Source organism: Gastrolobium bilobum, unplaced genomic scaffold (genome assembly GCF_033153095.1).
Source record: "Gastrolobium bilobum isolate Gb01-03AN ecotype WA unplaced genomic scaffold, APGP_CSIRO_Gbil_v1 utg12347, whole genome shotgun sequence".
Classification (NCBI taxonomy): domain Eukaryota; kingdom Viridiplantae; phylum Streptophyta; class Magnoliopsida; order Fabales; family Fabaceae; genus Gastrolobium; species Gastrolobium bilobum.
Genome location: NW_026896776.1, coordinates 24,648 through 47,237, shown reverse-complemented (window position 1 = coordinate 47,237; position 22,590 = coordinate 24,648). Strand labels below are relative to the sequence as shown.

The 22,590-nt window shown below is 34.2% G+C and overlaps 3 protein-coding genes across 4 annotated transcripts; 1 reads left to right on the top strand and 2 right to left on the bottom strand.

Annotated features, from left to right (window-relative positions):
- Positions 1 to 4,287: 4,287 nt before the first annotated feature.
- On the top strand, positions 4,288 to 6,854 carry LOC133301943 (nudix hydrolase 15, mitochondrial-like). The gene is made up of 4 exons (XM_061501655.1): positions 4,288 to 4,552; positions 4,681 to 4,823; positions 6,369 to 6,488; positions 6,616 to 6,854. The coding sequence occupies exons 1-4, from the start codon at positions 4,330 to 4,332 to the stop codon at positions 6,850 to 6,852; spliced, it is 723 nt and encodes a 240-aa protein (XP_061357639.1). The 5' UTR covers positions 4,288 to 4,329; the 3' UTR covers positions 6,853 to 6,854.
- Positions 6,855 to 6,985: 131 nt separating this feature from the next.
- Positions 6,986 to 9,591, bottom strand: LOC133301942 (magnesium-chelatase subunit ChlI, chloroplastic). 2 transcript variants are annotated; one of them, XM_061501654.1, is made up of 3 exons: positions 9,397 to 9,591; positions 9,055 to 9,164; positions 6,986 to 8,276 (listed from the first exon to the last, which is right to left on the bottom strand). In XM_061501654.1, exons 1-3 carry the CDS (start codon positions 9,533 to 9,535, stop codon positions 7,230 to 7,232), a joined length of 1,296 nt encoding a protein of 431 aa, XP_061357638.1. In that variant the 5' UTR covers positions 9,536 to 9,591; the 3' UTR covers positions 6,986 to 7,229. The 2 variants fall into 2 exon arrangements, with proteins under 2 accessions (XP_061357638.1, XP_061357637.1); XM_061501653.1 differs by having other exon boundaries at positions 6,992 to 8,282; positions 9,397 to 9,588.
- A 3,043-nt stretch (positions 9,592 to 12,634) lies between these two features.
- On the bottom strand, positions 12,635 to 14,764 carry LOC133301948 (spermidine coumaroyl-CoA acyltransferase). The gene is made up of 2 exons (XM_061501659.1): positions 13,862 to 14,764; positions 12,635 to 13,408 (listed from the first exon to the last, which is right to left on the bottom strand). Exons 1-2 carry the CDS (start codon positions 14,671 to 14,673, stop codon positions 12,865 to 12,867), a joined length of 1,356 nt encoding a protein of 451 aa, XP_061357643.1. The 5' UTR covers positions 14,674 to 14,764; the 3' UTR covers positions 12,635 to 12,864.
- Between the last annotated feature and the right edge of the window lie 7,826 nt (positions 14,765 to 22,590).

Below are 22,590 nucleotides of genomic sequence, written 5' to 3'. Positions count from 1 at the left end.
CAGTTTGACAATTGATTTTTCCCCCTTTCACCCGAATAATCTAAACATTTGGAAATTAAAATCTTAATAAATATTATTTAATAATTAAGATAATAAATAACGTCCTACCAAAAAAAGATAATAAATAACGTAATAATTATTATTTTAAAAATCGGCATTAAATTTATTTAGTCAAATGATAATTAATACCGTAAATATTAATGATTTATTTAAAATTCCTATAAACTTAAGATCATATTTATTATCAATAATGATAATTTAACGATTTCTTTATCTTTTTCTTTTTCTTTTCCTAATTGTCCAAAAAATTAAAATAGTTGATAAAGTGAGTCACCAAAATTTTCTTCTATTAAAATCATAAAATTTTCCAAATTTCTCATATTTTTAAAAATAAAATAATAGCAAGATATATTGATTAATCACAAAAAATAAAATAAAATCAGAATAATTACACAAGAATAATAATATTTTACGAATAATACTAGTAATCAAGCAATTATGTATTATGTATCGTATCAATCATCAACTTAAATAATATAAAATATTTAAATTCTTCATACAAAAATTGAAAGAAAAACAAAATCAATCATAAATTGTCATTATTAACAATAAATTTAACGTCTTTAAAACTGAAAAAAAATCTTGAAATGATTATGTTAGATAAATAAGAACTATTTCAGTGTTAATTATTATTTGATTAACGAATTTAATACCAACTTAGAAAAAAACTAGTAAGTTGCGTCATTTACGATTTTAACTTTTAGATACTAATTAACATTTACAAGGATAAAAGTGTGATAAAGAGAGGAGAATGTGGAATGGACTCATGGAGAACTAAGATTCTGTCAGGGTGAAACAAGATTGGGCCGTCCCATGGGAGTTTACAGCCCGGCTTATGTTAGATCAAACCTCACCTAATATATTTCATAAAATAGGCTGAACTCAAGCCTTGAAAAAAGCTTGTTTAATAAATAAGCCGTAGATTCACTTTTACAAGACCTAGTCTATAAGCCTACAGGCTGGTCTATATTATACTATTTATTTTAAATAGAATAAAATAAGTATGACTTGAAAAAAATTAAATTTTATCAACTAAAATTCTTTTATAATTTAATTATATCCGATTATATTTTAATAGAAATATGACTTTATTTCATATGTAAGAGGAACCAACATCTCAGTATGTTAGATTGTGTATATGAATATATTAAAATATTTTTGGGAGAAATTATACTTACTATTTTTTACTAACAAATCTTAACAGTTGATTTTCGCAAATCTAACTATTATAATTTATTGGGTCACATTTATTAATTAATTATTAATTTCCAATCAATTATAACTGTTAGATTTACGAAAATCAACAGTTAAGATTTGATAATAAGAAAAAAAACTAGTAAGTATAACCTCCTCCAAGATTTTTTGTTTCTTAATCTTGTTTTTTTTCTTTCTATTATTTAATCTTATTTTTTATTTTCTACATTTACAAATTGTTTGCCAACTTACATAACATTGAAATTGTATTTGCAGGAGAAAGAACATGATAATAAGTTTTTGGCTATTGCAAGCATCATGATGTGTTTGTTGGATTCATGTAGTTATTTTAATTTACATAGTATACATTGGTGAAATATAGGTTATTTAGTTTGAGCATTTTTCTTTTGAGAGTGACTTAAATGCAGATTGTGATAAGTAGTTGTTGTGATTTATGATTCTGTTTGGACGTTGAAATTATGGTTTTTATTTTAACAATTTGAGTTTTTTGTGAAGTTGATTCATGATTTTTTGCTTGAAAGTTTGTTTGCTTGGCTAGTCAAACATGGACTAGTTCATAGATCTTTGGGTTTCGATTACCGTGGAATAGAAACCTTACAAATAAAGCCCGAAGATTGGCATTCCATTGCTGTCATTTTATATGTATATGGTTACAATTATCTACGTTCTCAATGTGCCTATCATGTATCACCGGGAGGACTGTTAGCTAGTGTGTATCATCTTACAAGAATAGAGTATGACATAGATCAACCAGAAGAGGTATGTATAAGAATCTTTGTCAGGCTAACGGGCTAGGGCATGTAATTTGTTTTTTTATAAATAGGTTAGGTCAGACTAATAATTAAACTCGTACTATGCTATCGGGTCATGTCAAATTAAATTTTTTTATCATAGATTTGGTTTTGTCTGGATAAGATTCGGTCAATCCAGTCCACTTTCAGCCCCACTTTGTTAATCTTGCCACATTGCATATTGAATGCTGTCACCCTTATTTTGCTAGTGCGGTCAACGATGTTGGAATTATGGGGCCCGGCAATTTCTTCTGTGCCCTTACAGGACATACCGTCCAGGGTTTGATAGTTTGGTCCACGGCCCATCGCTTAGCATTCTCTACAGTGCCAAATGAATAAAGAAATAAAATAATATGATGACTAATAGTTATAACTTTTGCTATAGTGATAAGTGCTTGACTTAGTGGCAACTATGAAGTTATATCTTCACTGGCAACTATAATTTTTGACTTAGTGGAAATCGCTTATGCTTACAAGCGGGATTGAATTAGGTTAGATTAGTAAGGGCAATTTGGTCAAAGTTCCAAAATACTCATTATAATTTGTTGAACTAAATACTTTTTCATTCCTTGTATTACAATTTCATCTCAAGGGGATTGCATATTACAAGGAGTAAGTGGCCATTAGACAATGTGGGTTGTAGGAAGATGATCGATTGAACTTGCTCCATGCTAGACAAAATCTGGCATGAATGCATCAGCTTTTCATTTTGTTTAACAATATCATTTCGAAAGAAATGATATGCAAGTGTGTCCTTCTCGATTTCTGTGGATTCAAGTGTGATTCATTAACCAAGGGACATTGTAACGCATTGAATACAATATTTAACGTATTATAGTCCTTAATATTTGTTCATCCTACAATAATATTAATCACAACTATAGATTTCAAGAATTCAAGGTAGGTATTTACATGTACTGAAAAAAGGAAAGAGCATCCCAGCACCTGGATTCATATTCCTACTTACAGAGTGTGATCAAGAAGTTGAGGACACTGAATTACTTTAGGTGTATCAACTATCAAGAGTCCCCCACAAACATTTGCTGACTAGTTTTATCTCTGTTCTCTAGGTCAGATTGTCCTCTTTCAATTTAGAAATTCTTGTAAGACTGACGTAGAATGTGATTTGATCTTAGCATTTGTTTTGGTTGGGTACTCCACTCATATGAATAGGAGATTAAGGTTACCAAATCTAGATATTTGGCTTGCTAATTTGTTGAATTTATGTGATGTAAGAAAGGAACCATGTGGCATTTACCATGCCACACTTACTGAACTTTTATTAATTGTCTGATTATATTGCAAATATTAATGCTTGAATATTTCTTCAAAAGTTTTTGCCTTGGCATGAGCCATGAAATTGTGCTATATTGTAAACGGGGCATAAGGCTAACGAAAGGGGAAAAAAGAAAAGTTAAATCAATTTTTATATACTAAAATTATTGTAACGAAACAACTAGTAGGAATAAGACCTCTTGTTTACTATAAGGTTTTAATGTATTAAAAGTAAAAAAATAAAATTGAAAAAAAAGGGTTTTCCTTATTACACTAACACTTTATTTTCCATGATTTAATACCAATAAAACCCGACATAATTGGTAGATGACTAGATCTCATATTGACAGGGATTCGATTTCCGTGTGAATGAAAAATACTTTGTTGGAAAAGATAGAATTCATCAAATAATTTCTACGACTCGAAAAAATTAGTCCAAAAATAACTTAAGAAAACCCAAAAAAGAAATGATTTAATTATTAGCGTTTATAAACATTTGAATTTTGTTTTAAGTTTTTAACATAACTGGAGAAGTTTGGGTGGATCAGAGGTTTAGTTTAGACTTTAGAGAGCAATATTTAAATATTTAATAATAAATAAAATAAAATGTAAAGCAATGAAATGAAATAGAGTGGAACGAAATAAGATATAATAAAACTAACATACTGTTTCCACACAAAATTTTTTTAACATATCAGTAATCTATGAAGAAATAAATTTATAAAAATAAATTTAAACAATAAATTAATCTCATTTTATTTATTTTATATCCACCAAATTAAGACAAAAATAAAGGTATCAAATAATAAAACATAAAATTATCCTATTTTAAAAAAATTAAAATTATAACAATAATTAATATCATTATATTCTTAATTTATTCCATTTCAATTCAAACTTTATTTTAACACTTAAGCAGAAAAATTAGCATCCGGCGACAAATCAACAACGCAAAGGAAGAAAAAGGAGAGAGTAATTGAAGAAGGGAATGGGTTCAAATAGACCCGAGGTACGAGGTTCACAGAGATTACAAGCTTTGGTTGATCATTTTCGCTCTTCGAATTCGATACCCAACAATTCCAATTCCACGCACAACCAAATCCAATTCAGTTCAAAGAGAGCTGCAGTTCTGATCTGTGTCTTCGAAGGCGCCGATGGGAATCTGCGAGTGATTCTCACCCAGCGAGCTTCTTCTCTCTCAACCCACTCCGGTCAGACCCATTTCCATTTCAACCTCCCCCATACTCTAGTGCTTTTCTGGGTCACTGTTTCCGGTTCTGAAACTCGTAAAGTTTGGGTCTTTTTCACAATAACTCAAATGGGTTTTTTCTGGTTGCAGGTGAGGTTGCTTTGCCTGGTGGTAAGAGGGATGAAGGCGATGCTGACGATATAGAAACGGCGTTGAGGGAGGCTAAGGAGGAGATTGGTTTGGACCCTTCTCTTGTTTCTGTTATTACTCTTCTTGAACCCTTCCGCACTAAGGTATATTATCTATATAAGCTCAGTCTCTGGACTTCAATTTAATATTGTCTGTGTATGATATATATATATATATATACTGGGACACTTTTTCTACAGTTATTGCGCATAGAGAGCTGATATCTGTAGCCCACACAGAAAAGTGGTCTCACTGCTTATCTTAAAAAAAAAAAAAAAAAAATCAGGATACGTAACCCCATATCCTTGGCTTGCTGTATGTGCAGTCCCTGTGGAAATAATTTTGCATATATATATATATATATATGAGGTATGATACTTTGACATCTCATGTGATAGTTGTTAGATCAAAAAAGATTAACGACTCTGATTTGTAAGCATGTGACACCATTGATCTTTTTTGATCTAAGACTATAAGATGAGGTGTCAAATTTTAAATTTGATTCTGGTGTTAAAGGATCCTACCTCTCTTTATATATATATATATATATATATATATATATATATATGGAATTAGATTGTTTAACATCGGTGATCAGTGCTAAACTAAAAAGTTATAACATCAAATACTAATCTAGCAGTTGATTTCTATCGATATAACGGTTATAATTTATTGTGAATTAATAATTAATTAACAAGTGAAAAAATTAACTTCATCTTAGATTACTTCTTGTATCAATTTCATGTCACTCACCAGATTGCTTTAGTGAAACCATTTGATTTGTACTATTGAGCTAGTTTCTCATGCAACTTCTTTTTGTTAGGAAATATTCATTTGATCATCACCTACTGTTGCTTCTGTCATAGGCTTTAGGGGGAGGTTTTCCTGCACTCATTTTTGTTTTTTTTTGCCATTCAATTTTGAAACACCATTTGCATGAGCCAGAACCCTGCTGAACTTGTAGCAAGGGGACATTTAAGTTCTTAGGATATAGTGTATGATTAATATTGGAGTTGTCCTGGCAGTATCTCCGTTGTTTGGCATCTAAGTTCTCAGCTTTCATTCAAGTTTAGAAGATCACCAATCTATTCCAAATTGCTGCCATGCAATCTTTATGCTGTAGCACTAAACTACCACTTGACTTGCCACATAGGTAGTGCCTGTCAAATATAATGTAGTTAAATTTAATATTCCTGTTCCAAAAAGAATCTTCATACATTAAACTTCATTTTCTTCGATTTAGGTTACCAATTCCTCCGAATTACTACTGTAAAGGTTTCCTCGTTGAGAGTCTAAAAGGCATATAATTTTTTTTATTAGTAAATATTTCAATTAACCGCTTAGCCCAAGATTTTTGCTCAAGGTACAAGGGTGGGATTCTTCTCTAAATATGCCCTAGCAGCATTGCCAAACAATTATTTCATACCTTTAATAATTCCTTCTTCCTACCATATACCACTACTGAACCATTCACAAATTAGAAATCATCCATTATATTAGTTTGCTCCACTAGTTGTATTCTGACATGCACTGGAAATTCCGAGAATTATCATCAAACTGCATAGATCTGTCTCTCAGATCCCTTGTGGCAGTGCTTCATGTTTAACATGTTTGGCTCATTAACCTTACAAAGTTGTTTTGAAGTGCAGTACAGCGTTACAGTAATACCCGTGGTTGGAATCCTGTCCAACAAGGATGCATTTTCACCAGTTTTAAATTCAGCTGAAGTTGAAGCAATATTTGATGTTCCATTGGAGATGTTCCTCAAGGTTTATACTCCAGTTCCAGTTCTCACCTATAATTTTGTACTCCTTTTTTTTTTTGTGGGAATGTTCTGTATACTTTACATGAACAAATGCTAATGAACTTATTTCTGACATCATGGTTTAAATGCAGAATGATAATAGGAGAACTGAGGAAAAAGAATGGATGGGAGAAAAGCATCTTGTACATTATTTTGATTATGAGTTTGAGAATAAGATGTATGTGATATGGGCTTTAACTGCTGCAATCTTAATTAGGGCAGCTACCCTTTTACTTCAGCGGCCGCCAGCGTTTCTAGAGAGGAGGCCTAAGATATGGGGAGGAATTACTGAAAGTGACATGATAATACTACGGAATAGTTCCAAATAGTCGTTTTATTTATGGGATAAATGTACTAAAGGACACACACTTTTTCTTTTATTTATACCTTTTAAGTTTGTATCATAATTTTCGACTTGAAGCTGCTCTGCATTTTTTGGCAATTTAAAAAGTTAAGAGAAATAAATCCTCATCCGTACGGCACATAAACTTACCAGAAGTACCTCTAGTAGGCTGCAAATACAGAAGAAAATAGAGAAAGACTCTTGCACCTAAAAGGCTTGGAATTTCCCATGTGTAAAAGGAATTTATGAATCTTACTAATGTTTTAAGGACAATAAAATCCCCAAAGGTTAAACTGTAAATAACGAAGTAGTAATACGCTCAGCAAATACCACAGCAGACAAACCGTGCTATATCATTCACCCTCAGCTGAATACCTCATAAAATTTCTCAGTGACAAGTAAACCTGAGTCTATTGATTCCAAGGGATCCTTTCGAAGACGGTGTCTCAAGCAGTTTGGGATGACAGTAGCAATATCCTCTGCACTTACTTTGTCTCTTCCCTTAAGAGCAGCCAGAGCTTTCGCAGCTCTGTTTGTTACAATGTCTCCTCTTAATCCATCCACATTCAACTCTGAACAAACCTTGGAGATTTTCACCTTGAGATCTTGATCAATTTGAACAGAAGAAAGACAACTCCTTGCTGAGGAAATTTGTTCCTGGAGCTTCTCCTGCTCACCTTTGTAAGAATCTCGGAATTCCTTCGGGTTTTGGTCAAACCGAGCTCTCTCCTCCACAATCTTCACTCTGAGCTCAGCATCTCTAACAGTCCCCACTTGAGCATGCATTCCAAACCTATCCAGCAGCTGTGGCCTGAGCTCCCCTTCTTCAGGGTTGCCTGAGCCAATTAGGATAAACCGAGCAGGATGTGAGATAGAGATACCCTCTCTTTCCACTGTGTTCCAACCTGATGCAGCAGAATCCAACAAGACATCTACCAAGTGATCATCCAAAAGATTAACTTCATCAACATAGAGGATTCCCCTATTAGCTTTAGCCAGCAGCCCAGGCTCAAATGCCTTGACACCCTCAGTCAGAGCTTTTTCAATGTCAATTGTCCCACATACTCTATCTTCTGTAGCTCCCAATGGCAAATCAACCATGTTAATTTTGCTCAAGACAACCTCAAGTTGCTCCCCTTTTACCACACGCTCTCTCACTTCAACACCCATGTATTCTGGATCTTCCGGGTCTGAGTTATATGGGTCACCAGCAACAACCTTGATTTCAGGAAGTAAATCAACCAATGACCTAACTGTTGTAGATTTCCCTGTTCCCCTATCCCCCATGATCATTACACCTCCAATCTTAGGATCAATAACATTAAGGAGAAGGCAAAGCTTCATCTCATCCTGTCCAACTATAGCAGGAAAAGGGTATACTGGCCTCTGGCTTCCTTTAGAAGCAATATTCTGAGCCTGGATATGAAAAGTTTACAGAATTGGCATGTTATCAAACACACAAAAAAGAGTTCTAATGCAAAGGACCAAATCCTTTATTTCTAAGAGATCTGGAACTAAACTTTAAAGGTTAAAAATGCATGAAAGAAATAATTGTGTGACACAAAGTCACACAATATATGTTCACATATGGACTCATTTTCATTACTCCAATTTTCACCTTGCTATTTTCCTCCTATCAACCACTCTAAACGTGTAACTTCAATAAAAACAAAAGTAAATACCTTTTCCAGTACTCAGCAAATTTCACGATACCCACTTTAGTCCCTAACCAATAAAAAGGCTATTCTTGGTCCCTAAGAAATTCAAAATGGACCCATTTTAGTCTTTTTGAGGGACTAATATAGGTCTTTTTTGAATTTGTGAGAGACCACGATTTCAACTAAATGGGTCCATTTTGAATTTCTTAGGGACCACGAATAGCCTTTTTATTTGCTAGGAATTAAAGCGGGCATCATGAAATTTGCTAGGGACCAAAAATGATATTTACTCTAAAAACAATCTACTCTTAGACAGAAAATGAAATATCACAATATAATCTTAAAATTGTGTCTTAGCCTACAATATACAAAAAATTCATTGCGAATGCTCAATGGCTCAATAAACACAACGGAATTCTTTCTAACAAATATCTGGAGTGTACCCATAGTTTCCACCCAATGCAAGCCAAAACGCAGGAAGAGACACTGAAAGAAAATCTGACCTCAAAAATCGAATATCCCTTACCTACCTGTTCTACAGAGTTTACTTCAGTGGCAACACTGGCAACTGAGAAGTGAGACCTTCCCTTTATTCCATGAATTCCAATTCCACCATAAAACTTCCTCCCACAGCTCTGCCCTGCATAGCCACAACCACTCAACATAGTCACATAGACTCTTAACAACCACATATTGCCCACAAGGACCCACCATCAGTTTCCAATTACAAACTCCCCAAGGAAAATAAATTCCATGACATTAGCACAGAAAAAATAACAGATATGAAATGGGTCTTGCCGCATACCTTCCCAAAACAAGAGAGAAAGAAAACAGAACAAAGGTAAAGGAATAAACTTTTGCAAAACATGTACCTGAGGTTAGAGAAAGAGTGTGAATGGAAGGTTTGGATGAAGGGGAATAGAGGTAACGTGAAGGAAGAACGGCAATTGAAGAAGATCCCAGAGTGGATGCCATTATCGGAGAAGAGATGTAGTGTATGCTATGCAGCATTTTGTTTCTTTATTCACAGTTCACAGCAGCTGGCATGCTTCCTATTGGCCTTCCTGGCTCCGGATAAGAAGATAGATAGATTTCATTGGCTCTTTCTCTCTCTTTGTTTTATTTTTGTATAATTTAAAATAGAATTTAGTTAATAAATACCTCAAACTTTGTAAAATTACATTTTTTTTTAAAGAAACTGCGAAATATCTTTGCATATTCGGCTTATATAAATATTTTAGTATATTAATTCTCGTTTAACCACAAGAAAACATAACTTTATGCAAGGGGTTACTTACATCTAGAAGTGAAAGAGTTGCAAACTTTTTTACCAAAAAAAGAGAGAGACTTATATAGTTATAATCAAAAAGAAAGTTTGACACTAACCTTTCTTTAAGGAAACTACGTTGGCTAACCCTACGAAGTACTCACACTTCAAAAAATTTGACGTGTCGGGTCCGACACTTCTCGACACTCACCGATATTCCGACACTTCCTGACACTTCAATATTTGTTGCAAAGACTCAAAAAAGGTTCAAAGGTTACATTGCGTTGCATTTTGAGTTTTAACTATTAGATTCGTTAGATTACGATTATGATTTTATTGAGTTTAATATAAATGTTTGTGATATCTTATGTTTCTTTGCAAAATTGATGGATATTATAAGTTTAACTTTATTTTTTTGTTAAATTATTGAATACTAAATATAATATACACTACATAAGTTAAAAATATTATATAATATCAAAACGTGTCCTAACGTGTCGAAATTTAATATTTTTTAGAATTAACGTGTCGGAGTATCGTGTCGTATCCCGTGTCCCGTGTCGGTGCAACATAGGGCTAACGTTTCTTTAAAAAATCATTTTTTTTATTTCAGTACTAACAGAATTCATTACCACCATTTCCAATTTCCTTCATTTTCAATGCATGAGAAATTGAGAAATATATTGTGTATGCTAGGTAAACATTTTTTTTTTAACTAAAATTCATCGTATGAACAGAAAATAAAGTTTTTTTTGGCTTATTAGAAATTGAGCTAAAATTAATTTACAAAAAGGACACTACAACCTTTCATTTTCCAATTTCTAAAAAATCACCATAAGCGATGACATCCAAATTCCAAGCTTTCTCAGAAGGCAAGAATTAGACATTGAAAATTTGTTGAGCAGACAGACATGTCGTTGAATAGTACACCCTCACTATTAGATGTCAGCAAAACCTTGACAGCCTGTGTGATCTTTCCCAACAGGTATTCCAACTTTGTTCAAATCAAGGCTCTTACAGAGGTCACGCAGTATCACAAGAATTCTCTTCTCCTTTATTATCCTGTGACGCAGCCTTTGAGCTCTTTTAGATCGACCCTTTTCTTCGAATTCAAAGCCCAATGCCTCAGCAATTTCCTCTTGAATTCTTTCAATATCAGGTTTATGTATTACACTTGCCATGATGATAGCATCAAACAAGCTATCTCTTTTAGCTCTTCTTGAAACTTTCTCTAAAATAGTGGCCTTTTCAGTAGCGTCTTGTTTGTCCACACACCCCAATCATGTTAATGTCACCTGTTAAGGCTTCCATAATGCCATCTAAGGCTAGAATCCGAGATTCACTGAACTCATAGAAAACACAATTCGAACTACAGGCATTCTCATTGAGAGTAATACCCATATCTGAAAAAGCTTTCATCTGTTCAGAGAATGTGAGTCTCGCACCCATCTCACTGTCACTTTTCTTATCCCTCTTGTCAACATTAATTTTTCCCACTTTGTTCTTCTCTCTGTTAAATTTCCCACTTCGATTCGGACAGAATACCATAATATTTGTTCCACAACCTGAGTTCCACTTTAAAGCTAGAAAGAAGGGAAATATTTAAGAAATATTTGCACGGTAAGCAACAAAAATAAGATACGATAAATTGAAACAGAGAGCAAAGAGAATTTAAGCTAAAACGAAGAAAGGATAAAACAACTGCAGTACTAAGCAGTAAGCATCATTGGTATTTGGTACCTTCTGGCTAATTAGAACTTTGATGCAAAGAAGAAACTGGGCAAGGCACACCATTCAAATGGTCCTATTTATTAACTAATGGCTTTAAGCCTTAAGCAGCATTAGGTCAATACATAATGTTTTAAAATATAAAGGAAATAAAATGGTTGATAGCTAGCAGGGCGACCAAGCAATCCATCCACCTAGAATAGCCCGCTAGTCAAGCAACTCTACTGGGGGTCTGACTCTAACTTGTGCATTTACGACATCTTCAATTTTGGCCTATAAATTGTTTAATGGTTATATGAGAGTGTACAGTTGAGGGTGGCATTTTAGTTCCAATGTCCAACCAAGTTAGGAGCCGGATGTATAAGAATGATCTTGGAAGGACTGTGAGTAAAGAAGGAATAAAAAAACATAAACACTCAGCCACAGTTACCATAAACATCACAAAACACCTAGCATAACATCTACCAGCAACTCCATGCCTTCCCCTCCCCCACAAAATTGAGGACTGATTTGAGATCTCAAGTTCTCAGGGAGGTGGTGGGTAAGGCCTCCATAATGCCATTTAAGCTTGCATCCTAGCTTCACTGATTTCATTGGGAACAGAATTTAACCTACCGGCCTTTTTCATCTGTTCAAAGACCTCATAGAATGTAGAGCTTCTCAGTATCAATTTTTTTTTTTTTTTTTTTTTCCTAGTGTTAGCATCATCAAATTTTCCCACTTCGTTCTTCTCTCTGTCAAGTTCAACTGCATCAACAGAAAGTAGAGCTTCTCCTTTGCCCACACCTTGCTCCTCAGCTTCGGTCTTGGGGTTCTCCATCTTCCGTTTCTTGTTTACAGGCAAACGGCTTTCCTCCATCTGCTGCAACAATTGTAAATTTCTAGTTTAATGTATTCCGTTGTGAATTCTGATTCTTGTGTATCCTTTCGGTCTCCTCCTTTTTTTAAATTTCACATTTCACAGCATTAGAATCCGTAAACAAAAAACCACCGTCTCACACATATTAATCAATCCATAGATTAGGACTCATAAAGATGATACTTGGTGAACAACCCTGGATTCCAGTTTAAAGTAAGAAAGAAGAAACTATCTACTTTTTATTTTGGTTGTATACTTTGAAAAATAAAGGGAAACATACATTTTAAGCTAAAACGAAGAAAGAATAAAACAACTGTATAAGCACTAAGCAGTGAGCCTTATTTAGAGCTTTGCTCTTACGTTTACATATCTAGGAAAGACCTTATTTTGGCCATCACACTTAAGCTGCCTCATACGTATTTATTGTTGTCAAAATCTATCATCTCCAATTCCAATTGTTTGCATCAAATCAATGGCCCAAACCATCTATAGATGGCTCGGCCACTGATCTTGGCTACTGGCAAACACCTGCATGTCTTCTCTGAAAGCAGGCAAAGCAGCCTCTGTCAAAGTCACCAAAACCTTGAACCCCTCCTTCTTCCCCGCAATGGCTGTTGAATAAGGCAAAAAGAAGCAAGGCTCAACACTCCCAAGTAAGTTCCTTCCAAGTGGCAAAACAGTAACAGGGCCTCCCCACCCAAAGTCCACAGTTGAATGGCCTAAGTGTCTCCAATCCGTGAACCCACTCACCCCTTTTCCTGCTGTGATACCATCAGCAAAATGCAGCATCTGATAATCTATGAAGGAGCGAACATACTCATCAGTTACATTACTTTTACTCTTTTTTATTAGTTCTGCTGTTTCCCAAATGGGTTCCTCTATCAAATCTTTGGCACTCAGCTGCACATACATTGGAACACAACCATTACCCCAGTAACCAGCAGGTAGTGATGGCTTTACTAGTCTCCGTATATTAATTGAGTATGCAAACTTAACCTTCTCATGAGCCTGGACTCCCGAGGCCCTGACCCTGTTTTAGCAATTAGAATGGTCAGAAACAATATAAGTCATCTAGGACAATGATCATATCGTCACGAAAATATAAAATACTAATACTGATACGCAATACTCCACATAAATAGGTAATGCTAAAAACCACCTGAACTTATACATTTATAAAATATTAACAAGATGTTGAAATATAATATGATTAAAATTTCTTAAAGTACCTTTGCAAGACATAGGTAACTACTAATTAGCGTATTAAATTTAACATAAAATTATCTGCAATTATTCCTAAAACGACGTAGTTTTGATGTTGAAATATTAAAAAATTATAATTACAAAGATTATTATAATCCTGAAATAAATTAAAATTACAAAATACCTTAATTTCCATCTTAGAACAACATATTTTAAAATGCAGATAACCAATAGCAGAAAAAACTAACCCTAACTATAAATAGTGTAGAAGTTGACTTACTTGGACCTCCAAATGTAAGCACCAAGAGCTTCAAAAGTGGTGAAGTTGAAGCCAGATTGGTCAAACAAGGACCTCTTGAACTTGTCCAAGCATTCATCCCTCACATGAAAGCATTCTCTTACAACACCACCAATGTCTTGCTCGTACGGTAAAAACCCTTTCTCCAAACGCAGAAACTCCCTTATCAAACCCGAATCCACTCGGGGCGGGTCCCTCGGACCCAACAACCTCTCACGGTTCCAAACGGGCTCCACCGTTATCCGGGTCGCCCCGCGAGCTAACTCAGCCACCGCATTAAAGAACAGAGTCCCGCCCATCCCGTCGCACAGCGAGTGGTGCATCGCCGCCCCAAGTGTGAACCCGCCACACTTGAACACCGTCACTTGAAGCATGCACGGGTGCTCCATCCCCTCTTCGGGTTCCGGGTCGGGCACCAACTGTTCGACGAAATGCGAAGCCGGGTCGTCGAGATAATTCACCGAATCAAGTGTGAAATCCACGGTGGCACGGACGAGAGGGACGCCTTGGCCGGCTTCGCACCAGATTTCGAGGCGGCGATCTTCGCTTTTGCGGCGGCGAAGCGTGCCGGCAAGTGGGTAGTAATGAACGAGAGCTTCGGATAGGGAAGAAGAGATGACAAGGAAGGGGTCGTGGGAGGTTGTGGCGGTGGCGACGTAAGCTCTAAGGTAGCGGAAGGTGAGGTGGAGGTTGCGATCAGTGTCAAGGTGAGAGAGAGGGAGAGCATGATCATGGAGGAAGGGAGGGCGAGAAGGGAAGATGAGAGTGCTTTCGGAGCTCTTAATCATTTGCATTGTTGTTGGTGTTAGCTATGTCTATTATCTTATTTTCCTTTGATGTATATTTAAGCTTTGCTTAACGCTATTTTAATGATGGATAGTGCTGAATGTTTCAACTTTAAAAGTCTCTCTCAGCCACCAAACACAGAGGCCATAGCCAGAGGGACCTGAGAGTCTGAGATGGGAAGATGAGAAGACGTGGAGCATGCTGCATTCCATGATCTCACCAAACCACACAGCATTCACATCACATTAATAATGCAAGAAAATTCTCCATTCAAAAAACGATACATTAACTAACAATACGTATTTTATTATGCATTTGTTGCGTGTGCTTTTTTAAAGAGTATAAAATTATATTCCCTTGATAGAAAAATATATACAATAAAAATTATGGGAGAAAAAAATAGGTATTTTTTTTAATTAAAATTTTAAATAAAAAATACTAATTTTAACTAAGAAAATATTCAAAAACCCTTATGTGTTATTGCTTTGAATTATTTACATTCTTGTGCTTTTTTTAATCACTTTAACCCCATGTGATTTTTTTATCCACACTCTTCTTTGCTGCTGTTAGAAAATTAATTAAATAATACATATTTTACCCTTATTAGGAAAGAAAATACAATGATAAAAAGAAAATAAGAATAAATATTATGAAAACTTATAACTACTAATAAAAGACTAAAATAAAAAAGGTAGCAAAAAAAATCAAATATGTTATGTGTCTAAATAAAAAATAAAATAAGATCAAATTAAATATATTAAAAATCACAACAGTGATAGAAAAGACTAAAATTAAAAAAATAATCTGAATGAAAAAAAAATTGAAGACAAAAAAATAGAAGAAAAATTAAGATAAAAAATAAAATAAAAAAATAGAACAAAAAGAAATCACGATTATAAATTTCTAATATATTTGCTTTTATTTTCTTCTATTTTTTCTTGATCTATTTATTTATTTTATTTAGATATGTTTGGTATTTTTTTAAATGTTCTAAGTTTTTATAATATTTGGTCATATTTTTCTTTTCTTTTTAGGGTTCGCTTTTTCTACAGTCAATGTAGATAACTTATCTACATTAAGCCCAAAACGATGTCGTTTTGAGGCGGAAATCAAAGTATTTTTGTAATTATATTTTATTTCTGGGTTATAATAGTCTTTTATTATAATTTTTTAATTTTTCAACTCAAAACGACTTTTAGCAGCAAATGTAGATAACTTATCTACGTTCACTTTAGAAACAGTAAAGCCTTCTTGTTATCACTTTATTTTTTTCTTCTAAAAATGATATAATAGATATACTTAGTTAATTTTCTAACATTGTTAAGAAGGGATGTGGATGAAAAAAATCACAAGGAATTAAGTGATTAAAAAAAACTCGGGGTGTAAGTGATTTCAAAGTAATATCATAAGGGGGGATTTGAAATTTTCTCTTTTAACTAAAATAATCATCCTTTAAAAAGACATATATTTTTCTCTTTTATTATTTATAGAATTATATATATTCAATATTTTTTATATTTTTTAATTCGATAAATCGTTTTCTTTTTATTTATTGATATTCATTTTTTATTTTTTCAACCAGAGTCTTATGTGAATTTAGATGTTTGTATTATGAATCTAATTTTAATGTATTGTGAATATTGGAATTTTTTACACTTGCATCAATGATGTGTTGAATTGTTGCTTAGTAAATTTGACTATTTTAACAATTATATGAAGTGTGGAGTTAATTAAAAAATGTGACAATTTATTAAGTAAAATTGTAAAAAAAATTAAAAAAAATACATACAATTAAAATTATATATTATCGCTTACTTTTTATCATCTATATTTTAAAAATCTCAGCATCAGATGAAGCTTGGCAATAATTTTTTCACAATACTTGTTAGATCATGACCGTATTGAAGAATTAAGTAGAGCATCAATGGAATAAGCGGAAAAGTAATAATGTATGCAAAAATAAATGAACTGGAAGACAACATAACCTCGTCATATGAAACTTGAGAAGAAAAACAAAACGAAACGAAACGGCACAAAAAAGAGAAAAACGATTAAGATATTTACAGGAGGAAGATGCTTAACAATTAACATAGAGAATCATAGCACTGGACTCTTGGGAAAAAGAAAGATACATAAGCGCACTCATTTTCAGGATTATATTCTGGGCTAGAGATCCAAGAGAAGCCCACATAGTCACACTTATTAAGCTGGTTAATTGTTATTTCCCTTTTTGCACAATATTATATTTGCTCTAAGTCTGTATTTCATTGTTGGACGATTAATAGCCCAATGGTGTAATAGAAAATAGAGAAAAATTACCAAATGCATGCCCATCCTTTTTCCTTCTTCTCTACCTGACACGTATTCATCAGTGGCGTAGACATATTGGAACCAGCAAGTGCCTTGGCACAGGCACTAGCTGATTTTCAAAATCAGAAGTTAGTTTTGATCTTCGATAACTGTAAATGGTTTGTTTGTTTCATAACTGCTGATTTTGACACTAGTTTCTTTTATGGATGGCTGATTTTTGACACTAGCTTCCTTTTTTTTTTTTGGTTCCGCCACTAGTATTCATATTTGATGTTGACAGATAACTTCAAAGAGACTTGAGGATATATAAGTATTGTAAGACATCTAGAATGGTGAAAATTTATTTGGGACTTTAAAATTCAAATTGTTCTGGCCTCTGGGTAAAAATTTACATTGGGATTTTGTTTCTTCTTAGGAGGCGTTTAGTAGAAGAGAAATTTTTATTTATCCCGAAAATAATTATTGCCGAAATCTAGTGGAAAATATATTTTTACTGGAATGTTAGTAAAATGTGTTTGGTATGACCAAATTTTTCCGGGAATTTATGGTTAAAATTATTAAGTGTGTGTTTGGTTGATTGTTAAATATTAGTGGGAATGTGAGGTTATTTTACGAAAATAACCCCTACTTTACCTTTTGTTTACAGATAGTACATCTAAAAGCAGGGTTTTTTTCGTCCATAATATTTTGGTACTTTTTTTCACTTCCCGGGCAAAACAGTATACCAACTTATCGATGGAGAAATTTGCAGGAAGTCTGTACCATCTTTTACACGTTAACTTCGAATTACGGACAAAAGTGTTAGCCAGAAAAGAGTTTGCTTTTTGCTACCAAACTTCGACTTCAAATTCTCCACACCCAGCTTTCCAAGGAAAATAAAAAGAATCTGGGTACCAAACGCCCCCTTTAAAGAAAAGCATGTAATATCCGACGTTTTGGTATTTTAAGAGAAGGAGATGTCATTAAGACAAATGCCTTAATAATACAACTAAAAAATAGTTTTGTTCATTCTTATAAAAAAAAAGTGTTTTACTTAATTAGATCAAGCATTGTTTATTACAAAAAAGTAATCAAAGCTTTCGAAGCATGTTGTAACACTCCGTTCTAGAATCAGTTTGTTAACATTACGTATGACATTAAGCGCAGTTACAATCACAACAATTGAATTAAAGTACTGATAAACATTTTCCTTTTTATTTATAAATGTTTCTGTTTAAAATTAATTATGTAATTAAAACAATTCCAAAACTGTAATCGTAACTTAAACTACGAGTGGAACACTTAATGTAATTTTATATAGACCATACGTTGCTACCCCAGTGTGCCAAGTAGTCCCCTTAGACCAACAAGGCTTAAAAACTTATTTTTATTGTTATTCAACACTAAACACCTCCACTTTTTATTTAATTAAGGAATTTTATACTAATTTTATGGTACTCATCTCCCAATATGTTATAGATCTCTTTTTTATCTATGTGTGGGTTCAAATCGCGCTCAATTAGAAGCCTTGTAGCTCAAGTTATAAATTTTTGAAGAAAATGGTGCTGAATTTTGCAGGGTCCCACGCTGATAGCGCCAAACCCGCGCTGATAGCGCCAGAACACTGACTTTTTAATGTCTTATGGTGCCGTCAGCGCCAACCCACTATTTGGTGGCGCCAAAAGTGCCACTGTTTTGGAGATTTTACTATCCTTTGATATTTTGCTCATAACTTGAGTTATACTTATCTGTTTGACGCAATCTTGGTCTCATTGGAAAGCTAAGAAAAAGATCTACAACTTCCATTAAAACACAAGGGTCCAAACCTATCATATAGGATAGGAAAAATGAACAACAAGACATGACATCTTTATTTTTACATTGATTCTCAAGCCAAAGGTCTTCTTTCACCTAATTGGCATTGTATAACTACTACAAGACATAATTCTTACAATTTTAAGACACAAATTTATCAAAATAGGCATCTTATGTCCTTCTATCATATATACAATAAGTACAACATTACAACATCCAAATGTCTTTAATACTTAACCATGAGACTTAGCTACAAAACACTATGATCAAACCCTTGACTCTCATCAACAACAAGAGACACCAAAGGAGGTGAGTATAGGCTAAGTCCACCAAATAAAGCATGATGTACATATATCAAATGACTTTCAAATATAAATCCTATACATAGAAACTACTAAATGACATACATAACCAAAAAAATGCAATATGCCCATGCATCAATCTAATCCAAGTATGGCCATTTGCCACCAGAGGCTCCTGCAACATTTGTACCTGAAAGGGGGTCCCCATAACACGAGATGAGATATACGAATACATCTCAGTAAACTAGGGGTCCTTGGAGCATTTCTCCACCCCATAGTTCACTCACAGTATAATAGCAATAATCGTAAATAATGTAGTAAATACATATCCATGCAGTGTGTCAAACATCTCCAAGAGATATCCCTCGAGCTCTCATGTTGTCCTAAGGATACTCAGATGCAAATAGTCTTACTGGTCGGCTAAACTACCAAGTATGAATTACGCATCGTCATGCAACATATAAAACATAGGGAAACACCATCCTATGCCACACTCAGTGCATACATATACGTATAATAAAGCATTAAACTACTTTATTGCATTTACATACACTATCAACAACCACTACCCATTCAAGGCTTGGTGGAACAATTAAGGGATCAACTCCCAAGATCCTAAGGCTTACCTCAATGAGCTTCAAAGCTTAACCTTTGTTCACCACAAATGAGCAATCAACCAAGCTTTACAACAATACCAACAATCAATACCTACATCAAGGTACTAGACAATCTATCAAGTCTATCCAATGAATACCAATATTGTCATCAACCAAACAAACATATTCACACCACAATGGCATAAACTTACCAATTCAAGTGAACTAATCAAGCTCCATGGCTTCCTCCAATGGTTGGTCACTCAAGGATGGTCCAATTGCCTTAATCCTATCCATCACATAGACACAATCAATATCCAACCAAACCATGGCTCAACAATTCAAGAAACTCAATATGTCCAAGCATGAATTTTTTCAATATTTTGAACAACAACCAAATGACAATCTAAGTCCATTTCTACCGTTTATTTATCATTCCTAACAACTTTTTCAAAGGAATTGAACTTCAATCTCTCCCTAACATACCCCATTATTCATGCATTTTCTTAATACAGAACCCTAATGCACAAATCTTCTAAAATGACAACAAGAGTTGGAGTTCTTACAACAAATACAACCCCAAGGGTGTAAGGAAGAGGCACCAAGCTCAAGGAATTAAGACTTCACCTCTAGCTCCATTATCTCCAAAATTTTGCCCCTCCCACCAAGAAAATCTCACTCCACAATGGCTCCCACTCAAAAATAAGCTAGGATTAAGGATGAGAGAAAAATTTGAAGTGGTTTAGGCTTTGGAATGAAAGGCTTTGAGTAAGAAATGGATGAGTTATGATTTAGAGCTCACAACCATGGCCTTTCACCCTCTCCTTCACGGTTTGGTGTCGCTGGAATAAGAAGAAGAAGAAATGAGATTGGGTTTGTGTTTTGTCACTTATCATTAGTTAAGTTATCTCAACCGGGTATAAGTTATCAATCTATTCAACTCCATTCACCACCAAACTTAGCCCAATGGACTAGAATATTTTTCTAGTAATATTTCTACTTTTACTTTTACATTTTGGGTATTTTTGCCTACGCATATTTTTATCACATAATTTTCACTGACTGCACTTTTATCTCAAAAGTGACCTCAATTTATTTAAAAGTAAATACCATTTTTGGTCCTCAACAAATTTCACGATGCCCGCTTTAGTCCCTAGCAAATAAAAAGACTATTTGTGGTCCCTAAGAAATTCAAAATGGACCTATTTAGTTGAAATCGTGATCCCTCACAAATTCAAAATAAACCCACATTAGTCCCTCAAAAGGACTAAAATGGGTCCATTTTGAATTTCTTAGGGACCACGAATAGCTTTTTTATTTGCTAGGGACTAAAGCGGGCATCATAAAATTTGATGAGGACTAAAAAGGCTATTTATTCTTTATTTAATTAGATATTCTACCTAATTTAACCCACTAATACAAGATTAATTGTCTAATTAGATGCAATTAATTAAATTTCATGATAAGAGATATTATACATGTCCATGCTTTGTCTTTTTAGTCCTTGTCCTCGTCTTCTCACCTCAGATGAGGCCATTTCGTCCAGAGTGGAATCCATTAAACAAGTGTTTCATGATTTTATTTGGATCGACTAACATTGACATGCGTAGACAAAATAGCTAACCTTTATAAAGATAGAAAGGTTTCGACATTTTAGAGATTACAAAATCAAGATATGTTAATATGGAATGTACACCTCAAGGAGCTCATTGTTTGGTATGTTCTTTTCGTGGAGCTGTATAACTGGGCAGATGAGTAACAAACAAACAGAATGAATATTCACAGAAATGCTGAACCAATAAGCTAAAAGTTAGCTTTCTATGTTAGGGCAACATACAAATTGATGATTATATAAAGCACAAGCAAACAGAAGTTATACAGTACTTGTGGTCCCCATAAATACAGTTATTTTCTGCTTGTGGTTGAACGCATGTGCCAAATTCGCAGTCTTCACAACTTAGTCGAAACTTGAAACAGCTGAACTTATTATGACAAATGTAATATAGATAAATGTTATTGGAAGTATACGACCTGAAATGGGAGAAAGAGATTAATGGATAGGAAAGCAATTATGGAAATTCAACAAGGGGTAAAGTCTCACTTAAGATGGACTAACTAATCATATTAGTGGACGAACTCATAAACTACGATTCTAAATTGAAATATAATGTGGAGTTCACTTACTATGATTTATATCACATAACACATTGATGGGGTTGACGGGCATCAAACGGAAAAGCCCTCGAGAGTATTTATGTGTCCACAAGTTTATTTTTGACTCTATATGTTTGCGCCTTTTCTCAATGCATGCGCAGCGAGAACCCCACAAATTGTTAAATATTTAGAAACCTAATGCTAGTACATATGTGCTATGGCCTATATAAATCATTAAGTTTTGACTTGGAGCCCAGTGTACTAGACTCATTAGTAGATACATTTTGACATACAGGGTTGTGCACACACTACACAACATTATCTCTCTGTCTGAGATCATCGCATAGAAAATGGCAAAATTGGGTTTCTTTCTGATCCTTTTGTTGGTGTTTCTCTCATTTTCATACTCCGAGCCTCGACCACTCGGTACTCGGGGTTCGATGAACAATGCAGTCAAAGATTCAGCTTTAGGGGCCCAACATGTTCTGCTCCCATTCTTTTCATCACTCGCTGAGGAAAACCCACATATGGCAAGTCGACTTAGCCCTGGTGGACCAGATCCAAGGCATCACTGACCAATCCCAACATTTATATAGAGATCGATAGAAATTTGGACTCACAACTCACATGTCACAACAAGATGTGTTTCTTACGTTCCTTTTTTTTTTTCCTTCGAAATAATTGTTCTAATTTGCAACTCATCTTATCGGATGATGTTTAATAATAACTAGTTTTTCCTAAAATCGTTTTCGATGCAGCTATCATTATT

Coding starts and splice junctions, on each gene's coding strand:
- LOC133301948 (XM_061501659.1), bottom strand. CDS start 14,673: ATGCAAATGATTAAGAGCTCCGAAAGCACTCTCATCTTCCCTTCTCGC. Junction 13,409..13,861: donor GCTTACATTTGGAGGTCCAA/GTAAGTCAACTT, acceptor TTGCTAAAACAG/GGTCAGGGCCTCGGGAGTCC.
- LOC133301942 (XM_061501653.1), bottom strand. CDS start 9,535: ATGCTGCATAGCATACACTACATCTCTTCTCCGATAATGGCATCCACT. Junction 9,165..9,396: donor CACTCTTTCTCTAACCTCAG/GTACATGTTTTG, acceptor GTGGCTATGCAG/GGCAGAGCTGTGGGAGGAAG. Junction 8,283..9,054: donor AAGTAAACTCTGTAGAACAG/GTAGGTAAGGGA, acceptor TTTCATATCCAG/GCTCAGAATATTGCTTCTAA.
- LOC133301943 (XM_061501655.1), top strand. CDS start 4,330: ATGGGTTCAAATAGACCCGAGGTACGAGGTTCACAGAGATTACAAGCT. Junction 4,824..6,368: donor TTGAACCCTTCCGCACTAAG/GTATATTATCTA, acceptor TTTGAAGTGCAG/TACAGCGTTACAGTAATACC. Junction 6,489..6,615: donor CATTGGAGATGTTCCTCAAG/GTTTATACTCCA, acceptor GTTTAAATGCAG/AATGATAATAGGAGAACTGA.